Source organism: Sceloporus occidentalis, unplaced genomic scaffold, assembly GCF_023333645.1.
Source record: "Sceloporus occidentalis isolate IW3139 unplaced genomic scaffold, rSceOcc1.0.p SCAF_21, whole genome shotgun sequence".
NCBI classification, from domain to species: domain Eukaryota; kingdom Metazoa; phylum Chordata; class Lepidosauria; order Squamata; family Phrynosomatidae; genus Sceloporus; species Sceloporus occidentalis.
The window spans coordinates 1,980,126-1,999,779 of NW_028317001.1; the positions used below are offsets into that span (position 1 = coordinate 1,980,126).

Sequence of the window (19,654 nt, forward strand, 5' to 3'; positions counted from 1 at the left end):
TTAACTCTTTTGTGGCTCTTGGCTATGGAATTCTGGGAGTTAGTATGTTCTGGGGTCCAGATATCAAGGCTTGGTCCTTTTCTGGCTCCTTCCAGCCTTGTTTTTTTCTCATTTTTCAAATAAAAATAAAATAAAATACACTTAGCCGGCCCCTTTCCAGCATAGCAATGGGGATGCTTTGATTGAGAGTTCCTGCATGGCAGAATGGGGTTGGACTGGATGGCCCTTCTTGGGGTCTCTTCCAACTCTAGGATTCTAGGATTAATTAATTAACCTAAGGAATCAATCTAAAGATCTTGGCCTCTCTGCCCTCCTGCCTTGGAAGCAAAGTCCATTGGAAGACCTCTGGGTTTTACTTTGCAAGGAGTTTTTAATTTTCCTTATTTTTGCCTTTTTAAAGGAGTTTCCCCCAAATTCTGCCAGAGGATGAATTGGGGCTGTGGAGTCCTATGGCTCTGCTCCAGGCAATGCTAGACTGCAGGCCCCATCATCCAGCAGCACCACAGACTGCTGGGAACTGCAGTCTAATAAGGCTGCTCACTGCAGAAATAATCCAGTTCAACACCACTTTAATGCTATGGAAAATCCTGGGATTTGTAGTATGTTGTGGCACCAGAGCTCTCTGACAAAGAATGCTAAATATCTCACAAAACTACAATACCCAGATGTTGTTGTTGTTGTTGTTATTTTCTTAAATCCCGCCTTTCTCCCAATATACGGACTCAAGGTGGTGATTTTCCATAGCATTAATCTATGGTATATCTTTCTACAATGTAGATGGACACCTCCATTACATAATTTGTTGGGGATGCTTTGACTGGGAGTTCCTGCATGGCAGAATGGGTTGGACCGGTTCAGGGCCCTTGGGATCTCTTCCAACTCTATGATTCCATGATTCTATAGCACTCTGATCCTACTGTGATTTTAATTGTTTTTAAATGTATAACATTATAAAGTTATAAAGTCTTATAATGCAAGCCATGCACTGATGGACTATTGCACAATAATTTTGTATTTATTGATTTTATACCCTGCCTTTCTCTCAAAATAGGATTCTCTTAAAGGGGTTTGTTTTTTATAAAAAGAAAGGAAGGTATAATGTCTTGGAATTTAAAATTATGACAGACAGATAGATAGATAGATAGATGAGTCTTGGAATTAAACATTGTGTGCATGTGTGTATGTAGAGAGTGTGTGTGTGTGTGTTGGAATTAAAAATCCCTCTTGGAAGTGGGAATGAAATGTTGTGTGGCTGCAGCCTGGGTTCTTAGCTCAGCTCAGAAGTTGGAATGCAATGTCTCAAAGCATGAGCAGAGTGTCTCTGAGCACGAACAGAGTGGCTGCCGCTCATTGCTTGAACAGCTGCGCTTTGCTTTATCGAGCTGAATTTATCTGAGGTAAACGCCTTCAGAGGAAGGACTCAGTTTGCATCTGCACTGAAAAAAATAATCCAGTTTGATGCCACTTTAGCTGCCCTTGGCACCATATTGTGGAATGCTGGGACTTGTAGTTTGTTGTGGCACCTGACAGAGAAGGCCAAACAGCTTCTCAAAACTACAAATCCCAAGATTTCATAGCAGCACGGAGCCATAACGGAAGTTCAAGTGGTGCCATTCTAATGTAAACGCTCAACCCCCTTTTTGTGTCTTTGGGGGGGGGGCTCTTAGCCTCTCAAAATGGTGGCACTTAGTCTGGAAACCCCCCCCCCCTTCCCAAAATCCTGGCTACCTCCCTGCGCCCTGTATATATTTACTTAGGTCCTGGCTACTTCTGCGCCTTAAGGCTACTAGGAGCCTGGCCTGCCCCACGGCGCCCCCTTGTGGCCGAGCGGTGAAGAGCCTCGCCTTCCGATCCAAGGGTTCGATCCCAGAGCCGCCGCCTTCTTTCTGCCAGGCTTTATTGCGACTAGCGCAGCCCTTGGGTCCCTAGTGCGATCCTGGCCGGAGGAGCTTCCAGGATGCCCCCGTCTTCCCTCTCCTTCTTTTCCTCTGCGATGGGCTCCGTTCAGGCGGCAGGAAAGCTAAAGGGCGCCTAGTGGCGAGCGATCATGGGGGGCCTCAGGGGGTCCCTCTGTCCTCCTCCTTCCACCCAGAGAGAGAGAGAGACCCCCAGGTCCCCTCCAGACCCCCCACAGGCCAGGCCTCCTCCTCCTCCTCCTCCTCTTCGGGTGATGATGGGAGTTGCAGTGGTCCCTTGGCCAGGGAGGGGGACTGGGGGGCCAAGGAGGAAGAAAGAAGGAAAGTGGCTGCATTTGGGCATAGCGCTCCATCCAACTAATGCCTCTCATTGGCGCCTCTAAGGAGCGCCCTCTTGTGGCGGAAGGGGGACGTTGCAGGCCTTTGGGCTCCAAGGACTGATTCCTGGCTCTCTCGGGCGCCCTCCTGTGGCCGGAATGGTACACTGCAGCCTCTTTGGCATTTTTCGGCTCCCAAAGGACTATTTCTTTCTATTTTAACGCCTTCCAGACTAGCCCTGAGGGAAGGCCAATGTTTGGGAAGCGGGAGAACACTTCCCATCATCCCCAGGAGGCACACAAAATGGCCTTCCAGAGGCCCTTTCATAATCCCCTATTTCTCATAGTCAAGCTTTCAAAGAATGCCTGTGTTTATGAGTTTAACATCTTGTTAATAAACCACTGTTTCGTCTTGACAATTTTGCTTTCAAAGAATTATTGTTTTATCAGTGTAACGCCTCGTTAATAAGCCAGTGCTTTTTAATAAATGCCGTTTTATCGGTGTAACGTTTTGTTAATGAGCCGCTATTTCGCCATAAAAGAACGTATGTTTGAACAGCCTTCCGATGGTCAGCAAGGACTCGCACCATTTAATTTACATAAAACGAGGCACCCACAAACATATATTTATTCTCCTCCGGCGAGGATCGAACTCGTGACTCGCGGCTCCGAAAGGCGCAAAGTTAACATTAATTCCCCGCTGAGCCACCTCGGTTGCCGGAAGTGACGTCAGCTCTTCGTTCCTTTCAAGCAACGGCCGCTCTGCAGAAGAAACGAGGAAAAAGCCAAGGTGGCTCGGAGATCGGGAGGAGGAGCTCTTCACCGTTCGGCCACTGGAGGCGCTGTTGCGAAGGCGAGGCTCCTGTTGGTCTCAAGGCCCGCTTCAGCCCCGGACCTTTTATATATACAGTATATATATAGGTCGCCTGGGGAGGGAAGGGGGGGTCAATGGGGCTCCCTCTGGCCTTCCTCCTCCTTCCGCCCAGAGAGAGAGAGAGACCTCCCCCCAGATCCCCTCCTCTTCGGGTGGATGATGGGAGTTGCAGTGGTCCCTTGGCCAGGGAGGGGGACTGGGGGGCCAAGGAGGAAGGAAGAATGGAAAGAGAAAGAGAGGAAGGATGAAGGAAAGGAAGAAAGAAAGGAAAGAAAGGAAAAGAAAAAAGAGAGAGAGAGAATGAAGGAAAGGAAGAGACGAGAGAGAGAAAGGGGTGTTTGGAGAAAGGGAGCTCAGGGTGAAAAGAAATAAGACTAAACCAGACATCGGATAAGAACAGAAATCAAGAAACACCCAAATGGCTGCGAACTGAATTCATGCAATGTTACTTTGCTTTTATTTCTCATTCCCTTTGACTGGATTTCCTCTTGAGATGCCGCTTGCTTCCAGGTTTCTGGAGGCGTCTCTTTGGGTGGGAAAGGGGCGCATGGCTCCTCACAGGGATACATGGGGCTCATCATCCCATGGAAGGAGTGGGCCCTTCCATGAGCACACAGCACCCGCACTTGCTCTATGGACTCATGTATGACTCTGGAAATTTAGGTTAAGAAAACAGACCCAAATAACCTGAGTCGACCTATCCTCAGATCAATGTAAGTACTATATATACATCATATATATAAATGATGAAAATTAAGTGTTTAATGTGCCCTGGAAGCCCTGACCCCCATATATATGATGAAAATAAAGTGTTTAATGTGCCCTGGAAGCCCTGACCCCCTTTGACTTTCTCATCCATCTGAGCACATATAGTTATGGCTGCTGGACATGTGTCCGTTCTTTGCCTTGTTTTCTTTTGCTTCATCCTTCACATCCTTCATTGCATGATCCTAAGTCTCACCTTTGACTTACACATGGCTCATATCAAAATCCATAGTTTTGGCCCCAAAACTTGCCCTCGAGGGATACACAAGGCCGACCTATGGTTGAGTATATAGGGTACTCACAGCTTCCTGGAGGTGGGCCGGGGGTCCCTTCCTCTCCAGGCGATCAAGGCTTCATTGTGGGGGAAAGGACCCCCTTTCAATCCAAGGGCCACATGGCAATGGCATCCTCTATGTGCACATGAAGGCACATAGACACATGGGTCTGTCTGTGTGTGTGTCTGTGTTCTATGGAGTCTCCTTCCTTGGAGGTCTTTAAACAGAGGCTGGATGGCCATCTGTCAGGGATGCTTTGATTTGGATTTCCTGCATGGCAGAATGGGGTTGGACTGGATGGCCCTAGTGGTCTCTTCCAACTCTACGATTCTATGATTCTATGATTCTATGCATACGTATGTGTACTTATACATTGACACATGTGCGTAATTATATGTATATATGTATTTATATGTAATTATATATATATATATACACACACACATATACATATAACATTATATATTATTCTATATATATTCACACAATACATGACTGTATATGAAAATACAGTACAGACTAACATTCAGAAAATTATATATGCTAATTAACCTGGGGCTATATGTGTGTGTAGATATATATATATGTGTGTGTGTGTGGTATTTTAGTTTTAAACCATGCGCATGCAAATGTGTTAGCACCTGCGCAACATACCTGCAGCTGGTGGCTCCGTATATATGTCTATCCATACACATACATATATACACATATATGCATAAGTGCCTTTCAAAGGCTATTACAAAGCAAGGTATATAAAAACTAATATTGAAAAAACCATATATGCTATTTTACTAGGTGCTATGTGTGTGTGTATATATAGTGTGTGTGGTATTTTACTTTTATACCATGCGAATACAGAGCGCTCTCGGGCGCCCTCCTGTGGTTGCACTCGGGAACATTCCCCTATTATTTATCCAAAGGGCTTAATGCCTCCCATTGGCGCCTCTAAGGAGCGCCCTCTGGTGGCGGAAAGGGGCGTTGCAGTCCTTTGGGCTCCAAGGACCGATTCCTGTCTGTCTCTCTCTCTCTCTCTCTCTCGGGCGCCCTCCTGTGGCTGCAATGGCACATTACAGCCTCTTCGGCATTTTTCGGCTCCCAAAGGACTACTTCTATTTTAATGCAAAGGGACCTTTGAACGCCTTTCAGACTAGCCCTGAGGGAGGGCCAATGTTTGGGGAGTTGGAGAACACTTACCATCATCCCCATGAGGCATAGAAAATGGCGGCGAAGGTCCAACTCTGCCTTCCTCAGCTCCAGGGCCATTCGGGGGCTTGGAGGACACTTCCCATCATCCCCAGACAAGGCAGAAGGTGGGGGGACGCCTCGAGACAGCCTTGCTGGTCTCTCGAGTCCCTCAAACGTTTTGGAACGAAATCCCCATCATCCTCTAGCCCGCATGCGCGGCGGCCATGTTTTCCCGGGGGTTATGGGAATTGTAGTCCAAAAGTGATGCTGGAACGCCCTCTGGAGGCAGAAGCGGTGCAAGCAGCGGCCACAGCGACCCGTTCCTTGCTCTCGGGCGCCCTCCTGTGGCTGCTCTTGGGCATGTTTCCCTATCTATCCAAATTACTATATCTTTTTGTGGATTTTGGGGAGCCATGTTCTAGAAGGGTTTGTTCCAGACCTTTCGCCAGCAGCTTTTCCTGGCATCTTCAGAGAATGATCGAATGGAGGAGGGGAGAGAGATACACACAACCACACACACACACACACTGTTGGTTGTTGTTATTATATTAGCAAGAGCAAGGTCCGGAGGGACTGACTGACTGACTGACAGCGAGGTCCAAAGGGCTGCCCTGACGCAATGTCACGACATCAAAGTCCAGAGGGATCGACAAACATCTAGGTCCAGAGGGCGACACTGTGACAGGGCCACAACAATGAGGTCCAGAGGGACAGACAGCAAGTTGCGGAGGTTGTGCTGGAAAAACCATCTCCTCCCCCCCAACCTCTCCCCATCTGCCATGCTTCATCCACACCTCCATCTGCCGCAAAGTAGCAGCCAGGCCATATGCAAAGGGCACTTTAATGGTAGATATGGCTAATGAAAGGGCACAGATGCAGGGAAAAGGCCCCAGGATCTGGAAACAGAAAAAGGCACGGGTTGTTTTTTAATCCTTTTGCCCCTTTTCCAACTTCTGTATGCCACTGAATTAAACCCAGTCTCATGCGTTGCTATTCCCTGGCCATATCACATTTTGCACTTCTAGCTCGTTCTCTTTGCATTTTAATATATTTTAGGTGCTATCTTTGTTTCCGATTAGTCGAAATGAAGAGGCGCATGAACTTCTGACTCGGACATTTGGGTCAAAATGGCGCCCAAACTATCCAGAATTTCCAGATTTTGCAAATTCCCAAAACCCATCCTGCAAAAGATCTGCAACAGATTCTCCTCCTCTGAATCCAAGGTCAATCGCACCACTTTGGGGACCGAGTCGAGAAACCTCCCAAAGCCCTTGAACACCTATGTTCTAGGTTTCCGCATTCAAGCACTGGATTTGAACCTTATCTGCCTCTCTGCCACACTTTCAGAATCCAAATGCAAATCTCCAAAAGGCATTTTTCCCCCCGGGAGTGGAGAGCGCATCATCCCCCAGCCAGCCTTCCTTCGGCAAGGACTGAATTAGTAACCTTAAGCCCCTGTCTAGGCCCATAATGTGGGTCAGCAACTAAATCCCAGCCTCGCGCCCCAGTTCCCATCTGCGGAGGCCGGAAGGGGAAAAGCAGAGACACCAAATCCCATTTTGCACTACTTTGCACCAATCTACCCCCTGCCTTTGGCTGTGACTCTTATCTGGCGCCATCAAGATCAAGGGAAATTAAATTTCTCACCAGGTAAACAGGGCTGGTAACACGCAGGCACTGCATTTCCCCTTGGGAAGCATTGCAATGACTGGATCAGCCCCTCTGCAAACCTCTCCAGCCCCCTTCCATCAAGGGATGATGGGAGCTGCACTCCGAGAACATCTGGAGGGCCACCATTTCCAATTTTCTGCAGGAGCTCTCTGTATATACCATTTAAGATGCCACTGGGGGATTCTGGGAGTCCAAAAGTAATAACGTTGTTCCTACGCTCCAGTTACTTAGGCTTTCGTGAAAAGACGGATTGAAATTCACAGACCTGGCTCAACAAAAGATCTCAGAAAACCCTAGAAAGAGCAAAGATAGACTGCTTTTGCAGCAGCAGATAATGTTATATGATTATTACTGCCATCAGCAATGAAAAGTCAAGAAGAATCATAAGGAAGGTGGGAGAGGTGGATGGATCGAATGGAGGGCACATACATAGATGACTGACTGACGGATGGATGGGCAAGACATAGATATGATAGATAAACATAGATAAAAAGATAGATAGATATTGATAAGAAAGATATAAAAGACAGAAAGATAGGTAGATTTGATAAGATAGACAGACAGACAGACAGACAGACAGACAGACATGTGTTTTCAAGTCTTTTCTGACTTAAGGAGCAGGAAGAAGAGAAGACCGGGGCCGAATCCTGCCCTTTCCATTAGACTCATTCCTCCAAGGCATTTCTCCTTTTAACAGGAGTTTGCAACACTAGGCCCAAATGGACCACCGAAGGCACTCAGTCAGTACCAGGGGAGCTTCCCCTTCCTAAGCCTCACAACAACCATTTGGCCTCTGCTTTTGTTTGGAAAGAGCAGCTGAAGAAACCTGAAACGGAGGAGTCAGCTGGAGCCCAGCCCTTCCCAAGCGCCGTTTGCACCCGTTACACCCAAAGGCGCTCCTGGGTGACTCACGGGCGAAGCATGCGCTTCATGCGGAAGTAAGAGACCAGCCCAGTCCAGAGGGTCACCTGGAACAAGGTTGGAGTAGTCCATGGCAACCTTCCACAACACCTGGGCACAAAAGGGTGAGGCACAAAGGCAGCCCAGAGCTCAGGGGAACCAGTTTATTAGGGCCAACAAAGGGGAGATTGGCAGATGCAGCGCACAAAACCAGATTGGGGACATAGCAAACAAAAGCACACTGCTGCACCATTTCCTGCACCATTTCCTCGCTTGCCTCTTCTCCCTCCCATCTTGACCCCATCCTGATGCTGTTTAGACAGACATTTAGTTTCCATCCGCGATCCCCTCTTCTCAAACCTTTGCCAACTCAGTTGATACGAGGCACTCCGCGTTCTATACAAAATACATTGCATTAATACTTACAACAACCCTATAGGCTACGGCAGCCCTATTAACCCCAACGGAAGGCCAGAAAGAGAGGTGCTTAAACAGAAAGAGGCTAAACCTGAACTCAAGGCTTCCAGATTCACAGCGGCCTGCAAAGGTTTCTTTTTTGCAAAACCTGTGGTTAAATGCCCTGCGGGCAAAGAAAACGGGTGATTTGCTCTTTAAAAGAAACAGCTAACAACCGGCAGAAAACGTCAGCAAGTCCAAGAAGAGAAACCACACTTCTGAAATCATATATATTTGGATATATTTTTTAAAACATGAGTTATTTCTAGACTCAAGAATACAAAATGAAAGGCCCCGGACGGTGGCAACTACCGCTTGCCTATTACTACTTTGTCAAGCCGCCAACTTGAGACGTTTGAGTTGTTTAAAAAGAGCTGGGCGCCAGGAGAGCCAATGTCCAAACCCCAGAGACGGCCGCATGGGGCTGAGACAGCGCTGGACCTAAAGCCCCCAAAATTTAGGCAGCACAAAGTCTCCCTGGGAAAATAGGAGACCAATAAGATGGAAGTTGAGGCACCACTGGGTGCTTTATAAGAGATCCCCCCAAATAGGTGGGCCATACAAATTTAAGCGTTGGAGGAACCTTCCAGGGATATCTAATCCCAACATACAGCAATACACAACTACAGCATCCCTGCAAGAAGCCCATCCAACCTCTGCTCAACGACTTGCAAAGAAAGAGAGTCCGCCAGCCCCAGACGCAGTTCTTACTACAGTTCAACAGAAACAAAAAGGTGCCTGCTTTGTAAGGAACGGAACAGGGGATGATTGGCTTTGTATGGAAGGAAGTAGGGGATGATGGGCTTGCTACGCAAGGGCATGGCTTCCACACGTTGTAAACCGCTTTGAGAAGTGGCATAAAAACGTATTTGTCGTTGCTATTGCTATGGACCCACTAAGAAGGTGGCACTCTTTGTACGGAACCAACCCCCTCCATGTTCCCTTTTTACAGAACGGAGTTGGGGACTAACCCGGGACTCTGACAAGGAACGAACTCCAGTTAATAAATACAAGAAATGGTTTATTTAACTTAGAAAAGAAGAAGGAAACAACACCAACCAACGCAGACGGAGGAAGAAACGCGGGAGCAGAAATCACGCTGCTCTTGATACATCGAGACGAACCGGGAGCCTGCAGAGGATGGAGGAGTCCCAGCCCCACAAAAGGCTCCTGGGAAGGGGAAGGTGGCACTGTACAAAATATGGCTCTTTGGGCAACGGACGGGACAGGCCTCCCGTGCCCCTGGCATTGCCCTCCTTGTTCGCGGGGACTTCAAGTCAATCCAGGAGGCTGCGGAGAAGACGAGGGGAGCGAGGAACGGAGGAGGTGAAACACTCTGTTTCAAAAGACATTAGGCACCAGGAGGAAGGTTTTCAGGAAGCCGTGAAAATTTAGAGGCAACGGGTCTACCTGGTTTGGAAGGCAGGGATGCTGAGAACTGTGGTCCACAAAAGTTAACTTTCTCAAGCTCTAGGTCCAAGATATGTACGTCCCAAGATCCATCTTGCGATGGAGGTCGGAAATGCTGGCTTGTATTTGGAAGAGGAAAAATGAACTCCGGGGTTTAAACCTTCCATCCCACGCACCCCAAGATCTCTCCTCCAATGAGCCCCAACACTGGAGTCCGTGATGAATTTTGTCTCTGCGTGAAGCCTTCTTCGGCCAGCCAAGGATTTCTTTTCCCCATCCCTTGATCTCCATCCCGATCCAAAGCTGGGGATGGGAAATTTGGGGGGCTAGGAAGAAATACTGAGGATGACGGTCGTTACAGAGGCAGCCCAGCTGCCCTGGAGGAGGCAGAGAAGGTCCCACGCCGAGAGTGGTCTTCGTTCCCTGGCTTGAAGTTAGCACCGTTTGTGAGGACATGAGAACAGAGACGAGTTGCAAAGGAGAGTGAACTCATTTCCATGTGGGGATCCCAATCGTACCCCGATTGGCCCAGAGCAACAGTATCTGAAATGTCCCCTTGTTTGGGGAAGGGGTGACTGCGCAAGGGGAAAGGAGACATGGTCCCTTGTGCTCCCGGCCGTTCCAAGGAAGGACTGCGGATGGCCACCTCAGGCCAAGATCTTCTGTGGGATCTCCACCGAGGCCTTGATGAAAACGGCGTTGTCGCGCACGTAGTTCCGCTTCTTGATGTCCTCGTGGGAGATGAATTTGGGGTAGCCAAAGCCCAGCAGGCTCTCGTCCAGGGAGGCGCGCCCCGACCCGGGCTTCTGGAAGTTCTTCCAGTTGGGGTCCGGGAGAAAGGTCTCGGTGATGTGCTGGGGCTTGGAGAGGGACGGGTCGCTCTGGTCCAGGAGGGAGAAGGTGACCCGGGAGGTGAAGGGCCACTCCAGGAGGTTGTCGTATTGCCCCGGAAGGACCCGGATGTAGACCGAGAGGTGGCTCCCTTCACCACTCCCATTGCCGTTCAGGAAGGCCGACACCTGGAGCTTGTAGCCGTAGCGGTGAGTGTAGAACGGCGGGCTGAAGGACTCGAAGTTACTCCGCGCTTTGGCGTCCTGGAGCTTCCGGGCGTAGTCCGAGATCTTCCAGATCAGCACCCCTTCGCTGCCCACCGCCAGCTCCTCCACCTCGCGGCGCAACTCCGCCAGTTCTTGCCGCTGCCGCGCCACTAGCGCGCACATCATGCCCAAGTGGAGCTTGGTGTTCTCGTCCAGGTGGCGACCCATGGAGAGCTTTGGGCACTTTGGGAAGAGAGTCGAGGAGAAATAAGTGGAGGCACACAATAGGTGCGCACACTTTGCCCACCCCAATTTATAGGCTCTAAGAACTGGAAACTCAACATTTATGCTGGTATTTGGAGCTCACATGATGCACCATGATGCTGATATCGCTGGCCTTTGCATCAACAACCAACAACATAAGGTTGCGCTTTATGCTGATGATATGTTGATTTTCTTAATCATGCTCAGAATTATCATTTCTGCCTCTAAAAAGGATAAGTGAGTCCTTTGCTTTAACACAGCCACATTTATGGCTCTAAACTGTGCCCTTTAAGAGATTTTGGACTTCAGCTCCCAGAAGCCTCAATAGTCTGGGATTCCGAAGCTGGAGTCCAAAATGCCCTTAAAGGGCACAGTCTGGGGACCAGTGCTCCAAACACTTCATCCCAACAACAAAAATCCCGACAGGACCTAATGGGTTTGCAACTTCGTCTCTCAGGTTTGTCCTATTTGGGAATAATCGCCATGAAAGACAGCCAGCAGCTCATACCCCAAAATTATGACCCAGCAGACACATGGATGCTACGTAAATCTAAAGAATGGGAGACTGGGATTATCTTTATTGACTGTGTGAACCATCATTCCCAAACTCCTTTGGACGAATGCTCTACAAATTGTGGGGGGTTCAAGGGCGACAATTGGGGAGACATGACACAAAAGGCAATGATGGCACAAGGCTGACTGTGGGGAGATATGACTGGTGGGATATCCAGAGGCGAATCCCTTGTGAAACTGCAGCGTAATGGATGGCAGCAGCAGAGGGAAGACATGGCACAAAGGCCAGCGGTGGCACAAGACTCAGAAAGGTGGCGAGGTTTGAATGAGGGATCGCTTGGGAAATTGGGGGCAATGGACAGCGGCTAGTAAGAGCAAACGACGGCGCCAACTTACCCGGTGCTTGCATCCGGCTTCCTTGAAGGGGCAGAGCGCCAGGGCCGTGGTGCAGTTCTCCTTCAGGTGCCCGCTCAGGTCCTCCCTCGCGACACTGGGCACCCCACACTGGTTAGGGCAAGGCACAGGGTAACGGGGGCATTGGTACTCATGGCTCTGAGGAGGAGAGGAAGGAACATTGAGTCCCCTGAGAAACGGCATTAGAGGGAAAACACTCCGTAGGGAAGAGGGCTAAAGGGCGCAAGTTCAAAACCGACAAAGGCAAAGTCCAACTTCGCCAGGATTTCAGTGGCTGGGCATAGAGTGTCCCAGAGTCCAAAAGTGGTGGCTCATGGGGCTGTGCAATGGCACATTTGTCCTGGGTTTTAGTCCGAACGTGAAGGCGACTGTCCCCACAAGCCTCACCTGGATGGTGTCGTAGAGGAACTCCTTGGTGCAGTAGGTGCAAGGCTGGGTGCGTTTGGGGCATTCAGCCACCATGTGCTGGGAAAGCAGCCGGCGCATCATGCGCGCCCCACACTTGTTCTCGCAGTAGATGCTCTCCTGGGGACAAAGGCCCTGGTGGTTCTGGGGAAAGAGAAACCCCCGTTGAGAGACATTTGCATAAAAACGGGCCTGCCTTTCCAAAAATAAAAGAGAACACATTTAAAGTCTTGCAAACTAACCTTCTGAAATGACTCATGTTGGCAGCCAAGCGAAACAAGCAAAGACTTTCCTTCGCTGGGCAAGAAACCTATTTGCTTTGATATGGGATATTCAATGTTTTTAATTTGTGGCTTGCTTATTTTATCTAATGCTGTCTTCTATTATTATCTATTGTTTCATATGTATTTTGTTATTATCCTGCAGAACGCACGCCGTTGGCAGGTTTCATTGCTATCGATTTTTTAAACTGCATGCACAGCGCTGCATAAATCTACAGCGCCATATAAAGCTTAATAATAATAATAATAATAACTGAAAATAAATTATTTTATTATTTATAACGCCCTTTCGACCAAAAGGCGGAATGGCAAGCATATGTAATCATAGAGACAATAAAACACAACACTGTCAAATGCTAAAATTATATATACACATACACACACACACACACCGCCTCCCCCTCCGTGTCTCGTTTTCCGATTATCCTAATGACTAGGCTCCGCCCCATTCTGCCATGTAGCCCCGCCCCACTTTCCGTAGCCCCGCCCCTCACCTCGTAGGCTTCCCCCGTGAACTCGGAGCCGCAGAATTCGCACTTGAGGTGGCGCTGGGGGCAGTCGTGCTGCAGGTGGGGAGGCAGGTCGCGGCGGCTGAGCTTGGCCCCACAGCGGTTGGGGCAGGGCACCACGTTGAAGCTGCAGGTGCCCAAGTGGGCCTGGATGGGAACCCCAAAAAGGAGAGGGTTAGCCCCTGGCCCAAGAAAGCCTCCTCCTCTTGGGGCTACTAGGGCTGCATCCGCAGCGCAGAAATAATCTGGTTTGACGCCACTTGAATTGTCGCGACTCAATGCTATTCTGGTGCCGCAACTGACTACCGTTCCCAGAATTCCCTTGTCAGTTCAAGTGGTGCCAAACCAGATTGCTTCTGCAGTGCGGATGCAGCCTGACACAGGGGGCTTGTCCTTGGCGTTCCCCTAAGTTGGAAATTCGACAACCCCCTCGACAACCCCTTTACCTGCAAATGCCGGATGGTCCCGCTCCAACGGCATCCCTCTTCGCTGTGGATGCACCGGATAGTCAGGCTGAAGACCTGGGCCTCGAGTTCGGGGTCCGGATAGATCTGCAAAAGGGGAAACAGACCCCTGAGGACCCAAGATAAGGAAAGCTGCAATGAAGAACCGTTGCGGCAGGAAAAGATAAAATCCACAAACATGGGACACCTGGCTGGCAAGGATTTTGAGGGACCTCAGGAGACCCCCAAGCTAAATGTGAGTCAACAGTGTGATGCAGCAGCTAAAAAAGCGAATGCAATTCTAAGCTGCATCACAGATTTAACATGGCAGAATGGGGCTGGATTGGATGGCCTCTGGGGTCCCCTCCAACTCTTAAGATCCTTTGAACAGAGAATGTGGAGAAGACTATGGGCTGCTGGGGAGTATAGGAGTTGTAGTCCAAAAAGGGCAATTCTTCCTAGCTCTGACACAATGCAAAATTTAATAATAATAATAATAATAATAATATTAATAATAATAATAATAATAGATTTTATTTGTATACCGCTTTTCCATAGATCAAAGCGGTTTACAGACTATTAAAACCATTACTTTTACCGTTATGCCACCTTTGACTAGCGGGCGAGAAAACCTGGAGGTGAGTAGGAATCTCACCTTGGCATAGTCCAGGGGCAGCTGGTCCTCTGGGCACTTGAAGACGCCTTCGCTGTAGGAAGAAGGGAAAAAGAAAATGGGTGAATATAATGAAGTTTTCCAATCGCCTGGCATTTATCTGCTGGGAATGTGTGATGCAGAACGTGCCAACCAGACAAGCAATCCCTGTCTCTCTGCACCTGGAGGGGTCAAGACGTCCCTCTAATCCCCTCCATCTGTCCAAATCTGCCTTCCAGGGGGGCATTACAGCTGCCCCACAAACACCTGCTGGGCCTGGCAGGACGGTTGGCAAAGCAAACGGAGGCAGGAAAGAGGGCCAAGGCCTTCTAACCCCAGTGCCATGGCTACCAGGCGCTTGCCCTCCCCTAGCATTGTAGTCATTGTGTGCTTTCAAGTCATTTCCCACTTGCGGTGCCCCTAATGCCAACTGGGTTTTCTTGGCACCCAACTGGGTTCATTGGCACCATTTTTCCAACATAGTTTTGCATTGCCTTCATCTGAGGCTGAGAGAGTGTGACTTGCCAATGGTTCAATGGATTTCCATGACTGAGCAGGCATTCGAACCCAGGTGCCACCCGTCTCCCAGTCCATCCTGTGCCCCGTAATCAGACAGCTGGGCTAAGCATTTTATCCATCTTGCGTGTGTGTTCTGCAAACAAAAAGCCAGGCAACAGAGGGGAGGAGAAAAACTACTTTCTTGGTGCTGGGAAAGCCCAAACCAGAAACAACAGGTGGGCACAGCCGGGCAGCTGCAAGGAGGCAAGTCGAGGGGGTTGCCAACTGAGCGCCAGCCAAAGACGACAGATGCAGGGGCAACGCTCCAGATTACAACAGGTTGCAAAAGCTAAACCGTGAGAAATCAGATGAATTAATGCTTGGAGAAAGGTTGGCAGCTGTGCCAGTTTCTAAGCACAAATATATATACACACATACACCTGGATGTTTCGAAGCCAGAACCGGAGATGGAGGGACAATGGTCATATATATTCTCTGTGCCCATGTGAGCCAATGGCACCATTGTCCCTTCGTCTCCAGTTCTGGCTTCGAAACCTCCAGGCCCTGGCACAATCCAGAACTGGCTAACTAAGGCTCGATATTTGAGGGTGGCACCATGGAGGAATAAAGCTTTTGAATTGGGCACCTCGAAGGAATAAAACTGGTATCGCATGAATAGGGCCAATTATCTCTCTCGCACACATATACACAAACACACCTTTGCCAATCGCTAAACCACGTGGCATTTTCCACCCAAACAATAAACAGGGCACCAGCTGGCCAAAGGTCACTCTCAGGTTTCAACCCTGGGGGTGAGTACACACTGGCGCATGCCGTGAGTCAGATCCCCGGTGCCTAGTCTTGGCATGGCAGTGCCCATCGATCTCACACCCGAGTGCAAGTTGCCTGCATGCAAGCAGTTTTGATGCCCGCTCAGTCCCTAAAGACGGACTCCTTGGCACTGCCAGCCTTGTGGAAAAGAAGCAACTTAATTTCTGGGGCAAACTGATCCCATCATCCTTGACCCGCTTCCTTTTGTGCCCGCTTCTCCATGGCACAGCAAAGGTTTCCTTCTCTCGGCAAGGCCACCATGTCCCTTGGCAGACCTCTCCGGACAACCTCCGAATTCTGGCGCCAAGGGGAAATCGGTGGCACGCGCGGGCACAGCATGACCCAGGAGGGCACGCGCCAGGCACCGGAATAGAGAAACAGACACCGGGTAGCAGACTCAACAGTTTCAAACCGCTGTCGTCGTCAACCCCTTTCAAAGAGTATTTGTATTAGATTGGTTTAATATGGCAGACAAGTTTGATTCTCTTTTTGGGTGCCTTTAGCTCACAATCTAGGACAAGAGTGGGTTATAAATAAAGGTGGGAAGTACAATCCCTGGGCAGTGAAAGTGGCATCAAATGGCATTATTTTTGCAGCGTGAAAGAGCTGTGTGGCCGCATCCGCGCTGCCGAATTAATACATCTTGGCACCGCTTTGGCTGCCATGGCTCAGTAATGCTATGGAATTCTAGTTGTGCAAAGGTGTTTAGCCTTCCCTGCCATAAGGCTCTGGTGCCACCACAAATCCCAGAACCCCACAGCAAAGCAGTGCCAAACTGCATTAATTCCAGAATGCGGATGCAGACGGAGAGGGCTAAATCCCAAACGACAAATCCCATTGCGTGGAGCTGCGGAAATTAAAGCGGTGCCAAACTGGATTAACTCTGCAGTGTGGACGCAGGCCAGGAACCCACCTTCCTGCCCTTTCTTTGGGTAAACAAGAGAGCTTGGAGGGCTGCCTTTTCCCCACTTAGAAGTGATGGGGCTTCTTTTGTGGGGAGGGAGAGGAGGGTCAATGCAAGGGGGGCTGCATTCCTAAGGTTGGGGTCCCCCATAGATTATTAATCCCCCCCAAAAGCCCTGCTGGGCTGCTCACGCTCCAATGGGCCAGGAATGTGCCACTTCAGCAGCCCAGCAAAGGAAGAGGCCCCCAGGGAAAAGGCTTGGCCAGAGCCCCCTTCTGGCTGGATTGCAGCCCCCAGAATCCCCTGGAGCTACCATTCCTCCTCCTTTTGCACTGCAGCTCCCAGACTCCCCCAGATGCAACCCCCTCCCCTTTTTAGGCTGCAATCTCAACCACTGCAATGCCCCCTCTTCTGGGATTGCAGCTCCCAGTATCCCCCCCCCATCACCAATATGGACACTTAGGCTTTCCAAAACCCTTGAAAACTCGTACTTTATACCCAGAGCTTAGAAAAGTTCCATTTCTTTGGGCTGCGAGTCCCAGAATCCTCTCTTCTGCATCCCTCTCTCTCTGTCTTCAAACCGCTAGACAAGTCCAGGCAGCAAACTATACTAAGCATCACACAAAGCAAAACCAAGGGACTGGCAGCGAGTGGGGGGCACCATCCCAGCCCCAGTCCTCCCTTGACGCCAACCTTGTCTCAGGAAACTGTAAAAGGCACCAAGAGCCGCAGGGGTGCAGGGGGTCTCTCTTTTCAGTTTTAAGCCGGGCTTAAGATGAGGGGCACTTGGAGGATGGCAAGCGGGTGCCACCCAGTCCCCCTCCTTTCTGTCAAATGCAAAACCACTTTAAAAGTTAATAAATAAAAGGCTGGGGGGAAATATATATGCCCACGCCAACATTAAATGTAAACCTGACCCAAATGCAAATCAGGGATCCTAGGAACTTCTAGGCTGCACTGGCACACAGGGGTCAGTGAGTGGCTGCACTTCCTCCTCAGTGGCTTCATGCCCCAGCTGCACAAAGATACTGGTCTCACAAAGATATACTGGTTTTACTTACTGGCACTAACATACTGGCAGCACAAAGATACTGGTCTCACCAAGCAGAGAATCATAGATATACTGGTACATACCAGTACATATACTTGTTTTACTTACTGGCTGCACAAATACAGTATAGTGGTCTGACAGGCTGCTTCACTTGTTGGTGGCACTCACATACTGGTCTCACTTACTGGTGGCACTCACATACTGGTCTCATTTACTGGTGGCACTCACATACTGGTCTCATTTACTGGTGGCACTCACATATTGGTTTTGCTTCCTGACCCCACTAATAGAGAGGCTTCTCTTACTGGGTGCCCTAAAAGCTGTGCTAAGGACCCAGGACCAGTGCCTGCCCCAGACAGAAGCCAGACTGTGCCCATCATGCCATCCTCACAAAGAAAGCAGACTCAGGGAGGCCACAGGGTCTGCCATGCATGCTGGATTGCTCCAGTGTCAGCAGGGGCTGGTAGGCAGCAGAGGATGGCCAAGGCTGGGAGGAATGGCAGGCTGGCATCCCTGGCCTCAGCCCTGGAAAGCCGCTAGGTGAGAAGTGCCACTCTCTCAGGGCCCTCTGAGCCCCTCTCGCCCAGTGGAGCCAGGGATGCCCCGAGGGCGCCCAGCAACAACACAACGGAGACACAAAGCAACCGCCAAGTGGAGCCTGGGCTCCGGAGGAGGGCTGCCAAGGGCCCCTTCTTCTCCCCACAACCAGAGGCCCAGCTCCGGCTCTCCCTGCAGGGAAAGGCCCTGGCAGCAGCTGGACCCGGTCCTCCTGGGCAAGGGACCCCGGAGGCCCTCTGCCCATGCACAGAGGGCCGGGCCCTCCTCTCTCTTTCCCAGGAGGAGGAGGAGGAGGAGGAAGGAAGGGAAGGAAGGGAGAGGAAGAGAGGGAGGGAAATAAGGAAGGAAAGGAGAGGGAGGAGGGAAAGAAGAAAAGGAAGGAAGGAAAGAAAGAAAAAGAAGGGAAGGGAAGGAGGGAAGGAAGAGAAGGAAGGAAAGGAAGGAAGAGAAGGAAAGGAAAGAAAGGAAAGAAGGAAAGGAAGAGAAGAGAAGAGAAGGAAAAGAAGGAAAGGAAGGAAGAGAAGGAAGGAAAGGAAGAGAAGGAAGGAAGGAAAAGAAGGAAAGGAAGAAAGATAGAGAAGGAAAGGAAGGAAGGAAAAGAAGGAACGGAGGGAAGCTAGAGAAGGAAAGGAAGAGAGTGAAGGGAAGAGAGGAAGGCAAGAAAACAAAGGAGGGAGGGAGGGCAGGGGAGCGGGGTCTTCGCAGACAAAGGCCGGGCCTGGGGCCAAGGCGGAGGCGGAGGCGGAGGGGTGTCCCTCGTGTCCCCTGACCTGAGGAACTCCTGGAGGCAGGTGTCGCAGAAGCGGTGTCCGCAGGTGGAGACGCGGACGGGCTCCCGCATGGCCTTGGCGCACAGAGGGCACAGCAGCCGGCGCTTCGGCTTCTCCAGGAACTTGTAGTCGAAGCCCGGCATGGCGCCCCCTCGGCCCTCGGCCCGGCCTGCCTTCCCCCGAGGCCCAAGGAAGGAAGCAGCCCAGGAAGGGACAAGGCTGCTGCTCCGGCTGCGGCTGCCAAGGGGCGCCTGGCTCCCTCTCTCCCTCTCCCTCTCTCTGCCCTGGCTCCAGTCCCCAGGAGGAGGAGGACACGCCCCCTCGGGCGCCAACGTCGCCACGCCCCCCGGCGCCTCTGCTCTCTCTCTCTCTCTCTCTGCCAGGTTGCCAACTCCACCCCTTCCCCCGGCGCCTCTGCCTGGCCTACCTGCCCAGCCCCAGTCTGTGATGCCTGGGCTTCCCTGGCAGCAAAGGCAGGCAAGGCCTTGGAGGCAAAGGCGCCAAGGAAGAGGGGCCTGGACCTGCAGGCCAAAGCCAAGCTCTGGGCCAACAGGACTTCCTTCTGGACCCCCCCTTCTCTTCCCAGACTGCTCGGCTAGGCAGTCACAACTGGGATCATCATCATCATCATCATCATCATCATCATCATCATCATCATCATCTCTTTCGCCACAGGAAAAGGATGCCCAAAAGGCCCTTCTCCGAAGCCTGCAACCGAGGGCGAAGTAAAGCCCAGTCTAGTTTGCAACCTCTGA

The 19,654-nt window shown here is 50.5% G+C and overlaps 1 protein-coding gene across 3 annotated transcripts; it reads right to left on the reverse strand.

The window, feature by feature from the left end:
- Positions 1-9,359: 9,359 nt before the first annotated feature.
- Positions 9,360-19,112, reverse strand: TRAF4 (TNF receptor associated factor 4). Of its 3 annotated transcripts, XM_089484284.1 has the most exons (8): positions 18,900-18,950; positions 14,813-14,939; positions 14,291-14,342; positions 13,639-13,765; positions 13,178-13,339; positions 12,385-12,546; positions 11,980-12,135; positions 9,360-11,049 (listed from the first exon to the last, which is right to left on the reverse strand). In XM_089484284.1, exons 3-8 carry the CDS (start codon positions 14,296-14,298, stop codon positions 10,417-10,419), a joined length of 1,248 nt encoding a protein of 415 aa, XP_089340410.1. In that variant the 5' UTR covers positions 14,299-14,342; positions 14,813-14,939; positions 18,900-18,950; the 3' UTR covers positions 9,360-10,416. The 3 variants fall into 3 exon arrangements, with proteins under 3 accessions (XP_089340410.1, XP_089340408.1, XP_089340409.1); XM_089484282.1 differs by lacking the exon at positions 14,813-14,939 and having other exon boundaries at positions 13,639-13,743; positions 18,900-19,112; XM_089484283.1 differs by lacking the exon at positions 18,900-18,950 and having other exon boundaries at positions 14,813-17,943.
- Positions 19,113-19,654: the final 542 nt, after the last annotated feature.